General features: G+C 48.3%; 1 protein-coding gene across 1 annotated transcript in view; it reads left to right on the top strand.

Moving 5' to 3' along the window:
- The window catches only part of LOC140427251 (di-N-acetylchitobiase-like), a 53901-nt gene that overhangs the window by 874 nt on the left and 38638 nt on the right, over positions 1-14389 (top strand). The window contains exons 2-3 of the mRNA XM_072512850.1: positions 5619-5757; positions 10088-10296. Coding sequence (XP_072368951.1) covers positions 5619-5757; positions 10088-10296 — 348 coding nt within the window. The remainder of the gene's footprint in view (positions 1-5618; positions 5758-10087; positions 10297-14389) is intronic.

Below are 14389 nucleotides of genomic sequence, written 5' to 3'. Positions count from 1 at the left end.
GACTAACAATGGGCGGCACGGTAGAAAAGTGGTTAGCACTGATGCTTCACAGCGCCAAGGTCCTGGGTTCGATTCCCGGCTCGGGTCACTGCCTGTGCGGAGTCTGCACGTTCTCCCCATGTCTGTGTCGGTTTTCTCCGGGTGCTCCGGTTTCCTCCCACAAAGGTCCGGAAAGACGTGCTTGTTAAGTGAATTGGGCATTCTGAATTCTCCCTCAGTGTACCCGCACAGGCACCAGAATGTGGCGACTGGGGGATTTTCACAGTAGCTTCATTGCAGTGTTAATGTAAGACTACTTGTGACACCAAAAAAGATTAGTATTATTATACCATGTTAAAGTTTAAAGTTTTCCCAGAATGTTGATTCCCCACAGCACCAGTTAAAAATCCTGGAATCACATGGAATAAAATTGTGATTTTACCTCCGTCATTGTAAAACTGGGATCGCTCATGATTAAGCTGAATACAACTTAGCGAATCTTTCAACAAACATTGATATCAAATCACTATGTAGCTGTTATGTATTTGATGAGGTCAGTATTTCCCTCACAGTAATGTTGTTCAAAGAACAAAAAGAACAAAGAAATGTACAGCACAGGAACAGGCCCTTCGGCCCTCCAAGCCCGTGCCGACCATGCTGCCCGACTAAACTACAATCTTCTACACTTCCTGGGTCCGTATCCTTCTATTCCCATCCTATTCATATATTTGTCAAGATGCCCCTTAAATGTCCCTATCGTCCCTTCTTCCACTACCTCCTCCGGTAGCGAGTTCCAGGCACCCACTACCCTCTGCGTAAAAAACTTGCCTCGTACATCTACTCTAAACCTTGCCCCTCTCACCTTAAACCTATGCCCCCTAGTAATTGACCCCTCTACCCTGGGGAAAAGCCTCTGACTATCCACTCTGTCTATGCCCCTCATAATTTTGTATACCTCTATCAGGTCTCCCCTCAACCTGCTTCGTTCCAGTGAGAACAAACCGAGTTTATTCAATCGCTCCTCATAGCTAATGCCCTCCATACCAGGCAACATTCTGGTAAATCTCTTCTGCACCCTCTCTAAAGCCTCCACATCCTTCTGGTAGTGTGGCGACCAGAATTGAACACTAGACTCCAAGTGTGGCCTAACTAAGGTTCTATACAGCTGCAACATGACTTGCCAATTCTTATACTCAATGCCCCGGCCAATGAAGGCAAGCATGCCGTATGCCTTCTTGACTACCTTCTCCACTTGTGTTGCCCCTTTCAATGACTTGTGGACCTGTACTCCTAGATCTCTTTGACTTTCAATACTCTTGAGGGTTCTACCATTCACTGTATATTCCCTACCTGCATTAGACCTTCCAAAATGCATTACCTCACATTTGTCCGGATTAAACTCCATCTGCCATCTCTCCGCCCAAGTCTCCAGACAATCTAAATCCTGCTGTATCCTCCGACAGTCCTCATCGCTATCCGCAATTCCACCAACCTTTGTGTCGTCTGCAAACTTACTAATCAGACCAGTTACATTTTCCTCCAAATCATTTACATATACTACCAAGAGCAAAGGTCCCAGCACTGATCCCTGTGGAACACCACTGGTCACAGCCCTCCAATTAGAAAAGCATCCCTCCATTGCTACTCTCTGCCTTCTATGGCCTAGCCAGTTCTGTATCCACCTTGCCAGCTCACCCCTGATCCCGTGTGACTTCACCTTTTGTACTAGTCTACCATGAGGGACCTTGTCAAAGGCCTTACTGAAGTCCATATAGACAACATCTACTGCCCTACCTGCATCAATCATCTTAGTGACCTCCTCGAAAAACTCTATCAAGTTAGTGAGACACGACCTCCCCTTCACAAAACCGTGCTGCCTCTCACTAATACATCCATTTGCTTCCAAATGGGAGTAGATCCTGTCTCGAAGAATTCTCTCCAGTAATTTCCCTACCACTGAAGTAAGGCTCACCGGCCTGTAGTTCCCGGGATTATCCTTGCTACCCTTCTTAAACAGAGGAACAACATTGGCTATTCTCCAGTCCTCCGGGACATCCCCTGAAGACAGCGAGGATCCAAAGATTTCTGTCAAGGCCTCAGCAATTTCCTCTCCAGGCTCCTTCAGTATTCTGGGGTAGATCCCATCAGGCCCTGGGGACTTATCTACCTTAATATTTTTTACGACACCCAACACCTCGTCTTTTTGGATCACAATGTGACCCAGGCTATCTACACCCCCTTCTCCAGACTCAACATCTACCAATTCCTTCTCTTTGGTGAATACTGATGCAAAGTATTCATTTAGTACCTCACCCATTTCCTCTGGCTCCACACATAGATTCCCTTGCCTATCCTTCAGTGGGCCAACCCTTTCCCTGGCTACCCTCTTGCTTTTTATGTACGTGTAAAAAGCCTTGGGATTTTCCTTAACCCTATTTGCCAATGACTTTTCGTGACCCCTTCTAGCCCTCCTGACTCCTTGCTTAAGTTCCTTCCTACTTTCCTTATATTCCACGCAGGCTTCGTCTGTTCCCAGCCTTTTAGCCCTGACAAATGCCTCCTTTTTCTTTTTGACGAGGCCTACAATATCACTCGTCATCCAAGGTTCCCGAAAATTGCCGTATTTATCTTTCTTCCTCACAGGAACATGCCGGTCCTGTATTCCTTTCAACTGCCACTTGAAAGCCTCCCACATGTCAGATGTTGATTTGCCCTCAAACATCCGCCCCCAATCTATGTTCTTCAGTTCCCGCCTAATATTGTTATAATTAGCCTTCCCCCAATTTAGCACATTCATCCTCGGACCACTCTTATCCTTGTCCACCAGTACTTTAAAACTTACTGAATTGTGGTCACTGTTACCGAAATGCTCCCCGACTGAAACATCTACCACCTGGCCGGGCTCATTCCCCAATACCAGGTCCAGTACCGCCCCTTCCCTAGTTGGACTGTCTACATATTGTTTTAAGAAGCCCTCCTGGATGCTCCTTACAAACTCCGCCCCGTCTAAGCCCCTGGCACTAAGTGAGTCCCAGTCAATATTGGGGAAGTTGATGTCTCCCATCACCACAACCCTGTTGTTTTTGCTCTTTTCCAAAATCTGTCTACCTATCTGCTCCTCTATCTCCCGCTGGCTGTTGGGAGGCCTGTAGTAAACCCCCAACATTGTGACTGCACCCTTCTTATTCCTGATCTCTACCCATATAGCCTCACTGCCCTCTGAGGTGTCCTCTCGCAGTACAGCTGTGATATTCTCCCGAACAAGTAGCGCAACTCCGCCTCCCCTTTTACATCCCCCTCTATCCCGCCTGAAACATCTAAATCCTGGAACGTTTAGCTGCCAATCCTGCCCTTCCCTCAACCAGGTCTCTGTAATGGCAACAACATCATAGTTCCAAGTACTAATCCAAGCTCTAAATTCATCTGCCTTACCCGTAATGCTCCTTGCATTAAAACATATGCACTTCAGGCCACCAGACCCGCTGTGTTCAGCAACTTCTCCCCGTCTGCCCTGCCTCAGAGCCACACTGTCCCTATTCCCTAGTTCTCCCTCAATGCTCTCACCTTCTGACCTATTGCTCCCGTGATCACCCCCCTGCCATACTAGTTTAAACCCTCCCGTGTGACACTAGCAAACCTCGCGGCCAGGATATTAATGCCTCTCCAGTTTAGATGCAACCCGTCCTTCTTATACAGGTCACACCTGCCCCGGAAGAGCTCCCAGTGGTCCAGATAATGGAAACCCTCCCTCCTACACCAGCTGTTTAGCCACGTGTTTATCTGCTCTATCTTCCTATTTCTAGCCTCACTGGCACGTGGCACAGGGAGTAATCCCGAGATTACAATCCTCGAGGTCCTGTCTTTTAACTTTCTGCCTAGCTCCCTGAACTCCTGCTGCAGGACCTCATGCCCCTTCCTGCCTATGTCGTTAGTACCAATCTGTACAACGACCTCTGCCTGTTTGCCCTCCCCCTTTAGGATTCCCTCTACCCATTCGGAGACATCCTGGACCCTGGCACCAGGGAGGCAACATACCATCCTGGAGTCTCTTTCACGTCCACAGAAGCGCCTATCTGTGCCCCTGACTATAGAGTCCCCTATTACTATTACTCTTCTGCGCTTTGACCCTCCCTTCTGAACATCAGAGCCAGCCATGGTGCCACTGCTCTGGCTGCTGCTGTTTTCCCATGATAGGCTATCCCCTCCGACAGTATCCAAAGGGGTATATCTGTTCGAGAGGGGGACAACCACAGGGGATTCCTGCACTGACTGCCTGCCCTTTCTGGTGGTCACCCATTTCTCTGCCTGCACCTTGGGTGTGACCCCATTTACATAACTGCGATCTATGACGCTTTCCGCCACCTGCATGCTCCTCAGTGCATCCAATTGCTGCTCCAACCGAACCATGCGGTCTGTGAGGAGCTCCAGTTGGGTGCACTTTCTGCAGATGAAGCCATCCGGGACGCTGGAAGCCTCCCGGACCTGCCACATCTCACAGTCAGAGCACAGCACCCCTCTAACTGACATTGCGTCAATTAATTAAAATTAAAATTAAAATTTGTCTTTTTTTTTTTAAAATACTTTTTTTTTAATTTCAAAGTTACTGTCAACTATCTGTTTCCTAGCACTAGATTTCTAATAGAAATGCGATAGCTAACTATAATACTCTCCGATCTCTGGCTTAGATATCCCTCTAAATTATAATTAAGTTATTATGTTTAATTAGTTACCAAATACTCAAATTTTTTTAAAAATTAGGGTAGAATCCCAACCAGCCACTCTGGCCACAGCTTTTCTGTGATGTCACTTCAGTTTCCCCCCAACACACACAATTTGAAAAAAGGTATAAAAGTAAAAATAAATAAAAATCACTTACTTACCTTCTTACCTTCTGAGTGTCTTAGATGTTCTCAGGTTCTCTCGCTGACAGAGACTGTTCCTCCACCTCCGAACCTTGACCTGCACAATGCTAATAATATAATAATATAATATGGCACTTACCTTACACCAATGGGTCTTATTATTAGGTTAGAGGAGGAGGGCGGGTGGGGGACACTACACGTGTAGTGTCTCGGGTTTCCTCTCCACCAGAATTTATTGGTTGGGGGGAGGGGGGACTTCCCAGAGGTCCGCGGGTCGAACTTCCGGTTCCCGCCTTATATAAAAACAAATAAAACAGAAAAGAAGAACAGACACGGGACCAGGTAAGGCTTTTTAAAGTAAGTACTCACCTCCCAGAAGGCCCCTGCGCACCTCTGCCGCCGAAATCCAAAGGGCTGCTCCTGTAAAGGTAAGGCTTTTTAAAGTAAGTACTCACCTCCCAGAGGGCCCCTGCGCACCGCTGCCGCCGAAATCCAAAGGGCTGCTCCTGTAAAGGTAAGAGTTTTTAAATTCACTACTCACCTCCCAGAAGGCCCCTGCGCACCTCTTCAGTGAGCAGTGTGTCAGCAACAGTATCTCCAGCAACAGAATCTGCAGACTGGATGTGTTCATTAACCCTTCCTGATCTTCATTCATTCTGACAAGTGAGATCACACATCATTCAAGAATCCGGGGTTACTTTGATAGGAAATGTTGATATTTTGATGTGAGTTTTATGTCAGTAATTACTGCAGCTGACAGCTTTATTTTTGCACCAGGTGTTTATCTTTGATCATGAAGGAATGGATTGGAAACATTACGACTGGACTAAGGTCACAATGATTGTGGTCGATTTGGTGCCTCCCCTTCCCTTAATTTGTTACGCTCATGATCAGGGCGTTCGAGTTGTCACAAAAGGTAACCCATGTTATTACAGATCAGTCAAATATCTTTCAACCCTAATGCAAGATTTAATATTGAGAAACCCATAAAGGAACATGCAGTTTACGGACTTGGCCCTCGAAAGGAGCATCGCCGCTTGCAGTGACTGGATTGGCTCAACAACCTGTTTGTCTGCTGTATATTCCGTGTCATTCTCTGAAATTTCTATTGTCGACATTATCATGCTGCGATTCCTCTGCGACTCTGATATAACCTTTTCTAACTACTCTACAACCCACCCATGATGTATTTACAAACACGCCTCCAGTCTTCAAACCTCCCTGCCTGTCCAAACCTTTCACACTTTGATGTCGATCTTTTACAACTTCATCTGACGCTGCTTTGAAAGATCTTGGGGCATTTTGCTGTGTTATATTAATATAAATATTTCTGTTTGTGTTGTCCACACTTATAATGGGAACTTGCTGCACAGTCATGAGAACTTCCCCATTGAGCTGTTCTTTATGTTGCTAAATTCAGGATGGTTGGCGTTCCATTCACAAAGACCACAAAATAATTTGAACTTGAACAAAGCTATGAATTTATTAACACCACTAATTTGGATTCGACGCGTATTCCTAAATAATTCACAATTGATTATTAACATATAAACTACACTCATCTACAACTAATCTCTATACTGTTATAAACTATGATCTGCTCTTACTCACACTTCCTTTACTTCTGCCTGTCTCTAGCTAACTCCTGCACCACTCTCCCCCCAAGGCTTAGCATCAATGCCTTATATACTTGTATCTGTAGCTCTCTCTAGTGGCTACTTCTTCCAGTTATGATAATACCCCACCCACCATTGGGCCCACTGCAGCATCTCCAGTTTGCATCTTCCAGTTTGAATTAGGATTTAACCATGAAACAATATCAGTGCAAAGTATCACTTTTAAAAAAATGTCAGTGTGCATCATTTCAGAAAGAGGACTTGTTCTTCGGCGATCACTCGCTGACGAGTTTGATTGTCCACCTAAGAAGCTCCGTGTCACTGGCCATGGATTCCGTGGGTCCTTACGTGGCTGTTGAGCCCAATCCTAGAGCCGTTTCTTTGACCACACACCTGGCAGGTGTTTCCAGGGGGTGGGATCGGTGCTTGGAGTCCAGATCGCTGGTATTCTTTTTTAGTGAAGGTGCCATGCAAACAATTGGCAATGATACCATCACACTCCCGACTTCCGCCTTGTGTGGACAGGCTTGAGGAATCAGGAGATGAGTTACTTGCTGTGGAATTCCCTGCCACTGACCTGGCTGGCATGGGTGGTGCTGGAAGTGGTGGTGGTGCTCCCATATTGCGAACAAAAAAGTGGGCTGCATGGTAGCATAGTGGTTAGCACAGTTGCTTAACAGCTGCAGGGTTCCAGGTTCGATTCCCGGCTGGGTCACTGTCTCTGTGGAGTCTGCACGTTCTCCCTGTGTCTGCGTGGGTTTCCTCCGGGTGCTCCGGTTTCCACAGTCCAAAGATGTGCAGGTTAGGTGGATTGGCCATGATAAATTGCACTTAGTGTCCAAAAAGGTTAAGTGGGGGTTACGGGGATCGGGTAGATACGTGGGCTTGAGTAGGGTGCTCTTTCATAGAATTTACAGTGCAGAAGGAGGCCATTCGGCCCATCGAGTCTGCACCAGCTCTTGGAAAAAGCACCCTACCCAACTCTGTACCACCACCCTATCCCTATAACCCAGTAACCCCACCCAACACTAAAGGCAATTTTGGACACGAAGGACAATTTAGCATGGCCAATCCACCTCTTTGGACTGTGAGAGGAAACCAGAGCACCCGGAGGAAACCCACGTAGACACGGGGAGAACGTGCAGACTCCGCACAGACAGTGAGCCAAGACGGGAATCGAACCTGGGACCCTGGAGCTGTGAAGCAATTGTGCTAACCACTATGCTACCGGGCTGCTCTTTGTAAGGGCCGGTGCAGGCTCGATGGGCCCAATGGCCTCCTTCTGCACTGTAAATTCTATGATTATCCAGTTAATGATCTGGTTAGTGGTAACCCCAGAAGGTTGATAATGGACAATTCAGTGATATTAATGCAATTGAATTTCAGAAAGAGATTGTTAGATTCTCTCAGGGTGCAGTGATGATTGCCTGGCAGTTGTGTGGTTTGGATGTCATTTACCAGCCCTTGCGTGAATGCTGCCTGGGTCTTGCTGCATTTGTGCATGGACTTCTTCTGTACCTGGGTGAATGTGCAATCATCCGGGAATAATCCCATTCTGAACATAAGAGGATCTCATAGATGAAGTAGCTGAAGACATTTGGACCTTGGGTACAACCCTGAGGGACTCCTGCAATGATGTCCTGGAGCTGAGATGATTGATATCCAACAACTAGAACCATTATCCATTGTGTTCGGAATGATTCCACCCAATGGAGATGTTTCCATTTGATTCTCACTGACTTAAATTTTGTTGGGAATCCTTGATCATAGAATCATAAAAGTTACAGTGCAGAAGGAGGCCTTTCGGTCCATCGAGTCTGCCCATCGGCTATGGAACGAGCCCCCTACCCAACCTTGCACCTCCACCCTATCCCCATAACCCCACCCAACACTAAGGGCAATTTTGGACACTTAGGGCAATTTAGCATGGCCAATCCACCTAACCTGCACATCTTTGGACTGTGGGAGGAAACCGGAGCACCCGGAGGAAACCCACGCACACACGGGAAGAACGCACAGACAGTGACCCAAGCCGGGAATTGAACCTGGGACCCTGGAGCTGTGAAGCAATTGTGGTAACCACTGTGCTACTGTGCTGCCTTGCTGTAAAGCATGCTCACTTTCACCTCATTTCACATAGTGATTTAAATACATATGTAAAAGATGAATAAGTGGAATATTTATCACATGATACAGCAGCAATATGCCAGCAAAGTGAGGAATTACTGAACAGAATATAGATAAATGAAAGGCCCACCCAATTGTGTCCAAAACCTCAGCCTATTGTAGAAGACCATAATGTCACAATTTGAAGAGATGTATTCGCTTGAGTTCAGAAGAATGACAGGGGAATCTCAGACAATTCGATAAAATTTGAACAGAACCAGACAGGGTGGAAGCAAGAAGGATGTTCCCGATGGTGGGGGAGTTCAGAACCAGGGGTCACAGTCTGAGAATATTTGGGTCGACCATTTAGGTTAGAGATGAGAAGAAATTTCTTCACCCAGAGAGTGGTCAGCTTGTAGAATTCATTACAACAGAGAGCAGTTGAGGCCAAAACTCTATGGACGAGATTCCCAGCCCCCCCCAGTCCTGCTTTCCAGCACGGCATTCCCCCGCCGGCAGTGGGAAACCCACGATGCGCTGCTGGCGAAGCGGAGGATCCCAGCAATGCAGAATCCCGCAGTCTGTTCTCAAAAAGCAGTTAGATATAGCACTTGGGTTGCAGGGGATCAAAGAATATGGGGGGAAGGTGGGTCAGGTTATTGAATTGGATGATCAGCCATGATCATAATGAATGGCGGAGCAGGCTCGAAGGGCCGAATGGCCTCCTCCTGCTCCTATTCTCTATGTTTCTATGTAAGAGGAACAGAGAGTTCTCATTCTAACCTGGGCAACATTCATTCCACTCATCGAACTCTGACCTGCTGAGATTTCACCTCTTTCACTCTCAATGGCAGATCCTTCATCAACATCCTGAACTCGAGAATCGTCCACCTTTCTTACCTCTGACCTTTTTCAGCGGTCTCAAAACCTACTTCATTCATTGTGCCTCTGGTCACTTCAGTGGGAGTACTCTCTTTCTCTGTCCCTCTCCCTCTCCCTCTAGCTCTCTGCCACTATCTCTCTCTCTATTTCCTTTGGGTCTGAGTGTTCCGGGCTTATTCCAGCAATTGACTCTTAAGGGTTATATTCAGTGAGTGCTATATTGCCAGAGGTGCTAACATTCTGATCAGACATTAACAGCGGTTCCATCTGCTGTTTTAGGTGGACATATTGGCACAATTTGAAGAGGACCAGGGAGTCCTCATGGTATCCTGGGCAACATTCGTCCTACAGCCAGCACCTTTAACATAGCAATGGTCATATATTAATTTTCTATTTGTGGGACCGTGCTGGGAGCAAATTAGACGTCAGACCAGCTCATAACATGACAGAGATAACAATTGAAAAATAATTCATTGGGATAGGAAGCACGGATAAACATCCTGAGAATGTGACAGGCACTATGTAAATGCAGGTTCCAGACATGTGTTCCCTTCCTCATTGCTCCGTGTCCAGTGATTAGGGACACTGTGATGTGCAAATATTGTCGGATAATCTAACTTCTTAATTTTCAACATTTGCTAGAAAACATACAGAAATATGAATTGGCAGACAGCAGTCGCAGAGAGGCGTGGATCAGGAAGCAGGTGATCAAAGCAAAAACCTATTTTCTGGATGGAATCAATTTGGATTTTATGGACATGCTTAAGAATGGAAGTGAAAATCTCGGTGAATTATTAAATCTGCTCCAAGAAATTTCAGTAAACTTTCACCGCGAAATACCTGGATCACAGGTAAAAGAACAAATTTTTTTTAAATTACAGATGAATCAATTGAGTTTCTATTTAATTGTAAATTGAAATGATTGCCAGCTGCGGTTTGTTAGCACATCATCTTGTCTCAAGGCTGCCTGGACCCGAGTTGAGCTCAGACATTTTAGAGTGAATCAGCTTCAAGGGAATAAGCAGCAGAATTGATGATGCAGCACTTGTAGCAAAGAATTAGACATGTGGGCGGGATTCCCCGTCCCGCCACACCCGTGTTCTGGCACACCCCCCCACCCACTGGCAGCGGATCCTCCGTCCTGGAAGCCGGCCAATGGGGATCCCCCATTGTGGACACCCCCACGCCGTTGGGAAATTCGTGGGAGTGAGAGCGCTGCCAGCGAGGCAGAGAATCCCGCTTACGGACAATTCAGCTGGTGATTTGAAACCCAGCTTCCTCTGATGGCCTGTGCAATAATCGAAGGAAGAGACTCTGTGGAGCACACGGTCAGCTGGAAAGGAACATGGGGCGGGATTCTTCATTGGCTGACCCCGGAATCGCGATACGTGTTTGGCCGGAGGATCGGTGCCAGCCAACAGTAACCCTGGCAGCAGGGGTGGGTACTAGGGCCAGAGTCTCCATGGTGCTGAGCACTGTCGGGGCTCGGGGTGCAGAGATGGGGGAGGGGGCAAGGGGGGCACACGTGGGCAGGATCCGCAGTGCCAACCGGGGCTAACATATGGCCTGTTGGACCTGGTTGGGCACAGGGGGTATGCACCATGCTAACATGTCGGCCTTCCACCCCCGATAATGGATATTGGAATACAACCGGCAATGTCGGCCTTCCTGCTAGCCGTAGCAGTCCTGGGGGGTGCCCTGCGGCTGTACGAGCTGGAGCTGCTCGAGGAGGGGGAAACTGCAGTACTGGCATTGCCTGTCATTCGAGTACCTGCCGGAACGGGCATGCTGTCAAAGACTCCGGTTGAGCAGGGGGACAGTGCGACATATCTGCCAGATCATGGTGCACCTGGCACCGTGGGGGACGGTCGTCCTGAACTTCTTCTCCACGGAGTCGTTCCAGGCGCCGAATGAGGACCTGTCTGGGATCTCACAGAGCTCAGCGCACAGGTGCATCCGCGCCGTCACAGAGGCCCTTTACGCTCAGTCGGCACTGTGCATTCATTTCAATGTGGACCGAGCCCACCAGGATGCCCGGGCAGCGGGATTTGCCATCGCCGAGATGCCCCAGTCATGGGAAACAGAGAACGTACAGGCAGCCCGGGGCACGGCTAGTTGGTGGCTTCAGTGGCTAGGGCACCCGGCCAGTATGGGTGCCGGCCGGTAGTGCAGGGTGGGGTTACGGCTGTCCTCCGGGTGGAGGGAGGTGGGGGGGATTTACGGGTGTGTGGGACGGGGGTTGGTGCTGGGGGCACCTTTGCTGCCTACCCATCCCAGCCGCCTTGAGGAGGTTGTGCAGTTTCTTCCGGCCACTACCGGATGGTGTTGCCCACGGCGCCAATGACCTCGGTCACCTGCGTCCAGGCCCGGCGACAAGGGGGGGGTGGGGCTGGCAGCCTCCATCCATCGCGGGGTACAGGGTCACCCGCCTTTCCTCCACGGCGACCAGCAGCACCTCTGGTTCCACGTGGGCAAATCTTGGCGCCGCTCGTCTTGTTGCCATCTTGTTGGCTGGGATGGTTTGAGTGGTGAGTGCAGTGTGTATGTGCGGCTGCAGCTAGTCAGCCTCCCGAGAGTCAATCACGGACCCACCGAATCCAGCACCATTTCTCATTGGAATTGACTGCGTTCCACACGGCCCCGGTGCTAGCTCCTTAACGGTCATTGAATCGGTCCAGGCGCCATTTTTGCTGTTGTAGAAGTTCACAAAGCCTGTCCCAGCGGAAAAGGGGAATCTGTCTGACGGTTTATTTACATTCGACACAATAACCACGAGTTCTACAAATCCTCACCCCGAAGGGACACCCCGGACCTGCCCCCAGGCCGGGGTTTGTATACTGTGAAGCTCCTCCCAGTCAGGGGGGAGGCCCCGCTCCCTCAGTGACCGAGGAGTTCATATTCCCTGGTGCAGGAGGGAAATCGGATACGACATAATGCCTGGCCCCAGAGGGGGCCGCAACAGAGGGGGTTCAAAGTGTAACTTTGTACAGCACCAAAGGAGGCCATTCAGCCCATCATCTGTGTTCCTGGTCTTTGAAAGAGTTACCGAATTAGAGTCACTCTCTTTCTGCAGAGCCAAAAGGTTTAAATTGTTCCATGAGTTTAAGTCAACTCCCAATGAGACTTTTGAAAGTTATCATTGAATCTGCTTCTAACAATCTTTGATGCAGCGGAAGGAAGTCATGATGCAGCTGTGTAGAGCTTAGGTGAGGCCACAGCTGGAGTACTGTGTGCAGTTCTGGTCGCCACATTATAGGAAGGATGTGATTGCACTGGAGTGGGGGGCAGAGGAGATTCACCAGGATGTTTCCAGGGATGGAACATTTAAGTTATGAAGAGGGGTTGGGATAGGCTTGGGCTGTTTTCTCTGGAGCAGAGAAGACGGAGGGGCGAGCTGATCGAGGTGTACAAGATTATGAGGTGCATGGACAGGGTGGATAGGGAGCAACTGTTCCCCTTAGTTGAAGGGTCAGTTACCAGTGGACACAAGTTCAGGGGGGATTTGACGAAAAACTTTTTTACCCAGAGGGTGGTTATGGTCTGGGACACACTGCCTGGGAGGGTGGTAGAGGCGAGTTGCTTCAGATCCTTTCAAAAGTACCTGGATGAGTACTTGGCACGTCATAACATTCGAGGTTATGGGCCCAGTGCTGGCAAATGGGATGAGGATTGGCAGATCAGGTGCCGTTCATGCGACGGTGCAGACTCGATGGGCTGAATGGCCTTTTCTGCACTATATTTTTCTGCGATTCTATGACGTTGAGAAAGAGGTCTTTACACGAGAAGAACTGAAAGATAAAATTTGGCATCACAAAAAGGAGAATGTACAGCCAATCTTTTGCAAGACTAAACCCATGACTTATGTATAGTTAGAAGCAGTAAGTGAAGAGTTGGACTGATCAGAAAGAATTGGATTTGGATTTATTGTCACCTGTACCGAGGTACAGTGAAAAGTATTGTTCTGCGTACAGTCCAGACAGACCATGCCATACATAAAAAACCTAGGACATACGATAAATACACAATGTAAATACATAGACATAGACAGCGGGTGAAGCATACGGGGGTAGTATTACTCAGTGGAGAAAATGTGTGGAGAGATCAGTTCAGTCCATAAGAGGGTCATTCAGGAGTCTGGTAACAGCGGGAAGAAGCTGTTTTTGAATCTGTTCGTGCGTGTTCTCAGGCTTTTGTACCTCCTGCCCGATGGAAGAAGTTGGAAGAGTGAGTAAGCCGGGTGGGAGTGGTCTTTGATTATGCTGCCCACTTTCCCCAGGCAGCGGGAGGTGCAGCCAGAGTCAATGGATGGGAGGCGGCTTTGCGTGGTGGATTGGGCTGTGTTCACAACTCCCTGTACTTTCTTATGTTCTTGGGCTGAGCAGTTGCCATACCAGGCTGTGATGCAGCCAGATAGGATGCTTTCTATGGTGCATCTTTTAAAATTGTAAGAGTCAATGTGAACATACCAATTTCCTGAGTTTCCTGAGGAAGCATAGGCGCTGTTGTGCTTTCTTGTTCGTAACGTCGACATGGGTGGACCAGGACAGATTGTTGGTGACGTGTACCCCGAGGAATTTGAAGCTGTCGACCATCTCCACCTCGGCGCCATTGATGCAGACAGAGGTGTGTACTGAAGTCAATGACCAGTTCCTTAGTCTTGCTGATATTGAGGGAGAGATTGTTGTCATTACACCACTCCACTGGACTCTCTATCTCCCTCTTGTATTTTGACTCATCATTATTTCAGATCCGACCCACTGCGGTCGTGTCATCAGCAAATTTGGAGGTGGAGTTGGAGCCAAATTTTGCCACACAGATGCATGTGTATAGGGAGTATATAAGTGGGCTAAGTACGCAGCCCTGCGGGGCCCCGGTATTGAGAACTATTGCAGAGGAGATTTTGCAGTTTATCCTTACTGATTGTGGTCTATGGCTCAGGAAGTT

Source organism: Scyliorhinus torazame, chromosome 7 (genome assembly GCF_047496885.1).
Source record: "Scyliorhinus torazame isolate Kashiwa2021f chromosome 7, sScyTor2.1, whole genome shotgun sequence".
Classification (NCBI taxonomy): Eukaryota; Metazoa; Chordata; class Chondrichthyes; order Carcharhiniformes; family Scyliorhinidae; genus Scyliorhinus; species Scyliorhinus torazame.
Note: the sequence above shows the minus strand (reverse complement) of the source record. Positions and strands in the feature narration are given on the sequence as shown.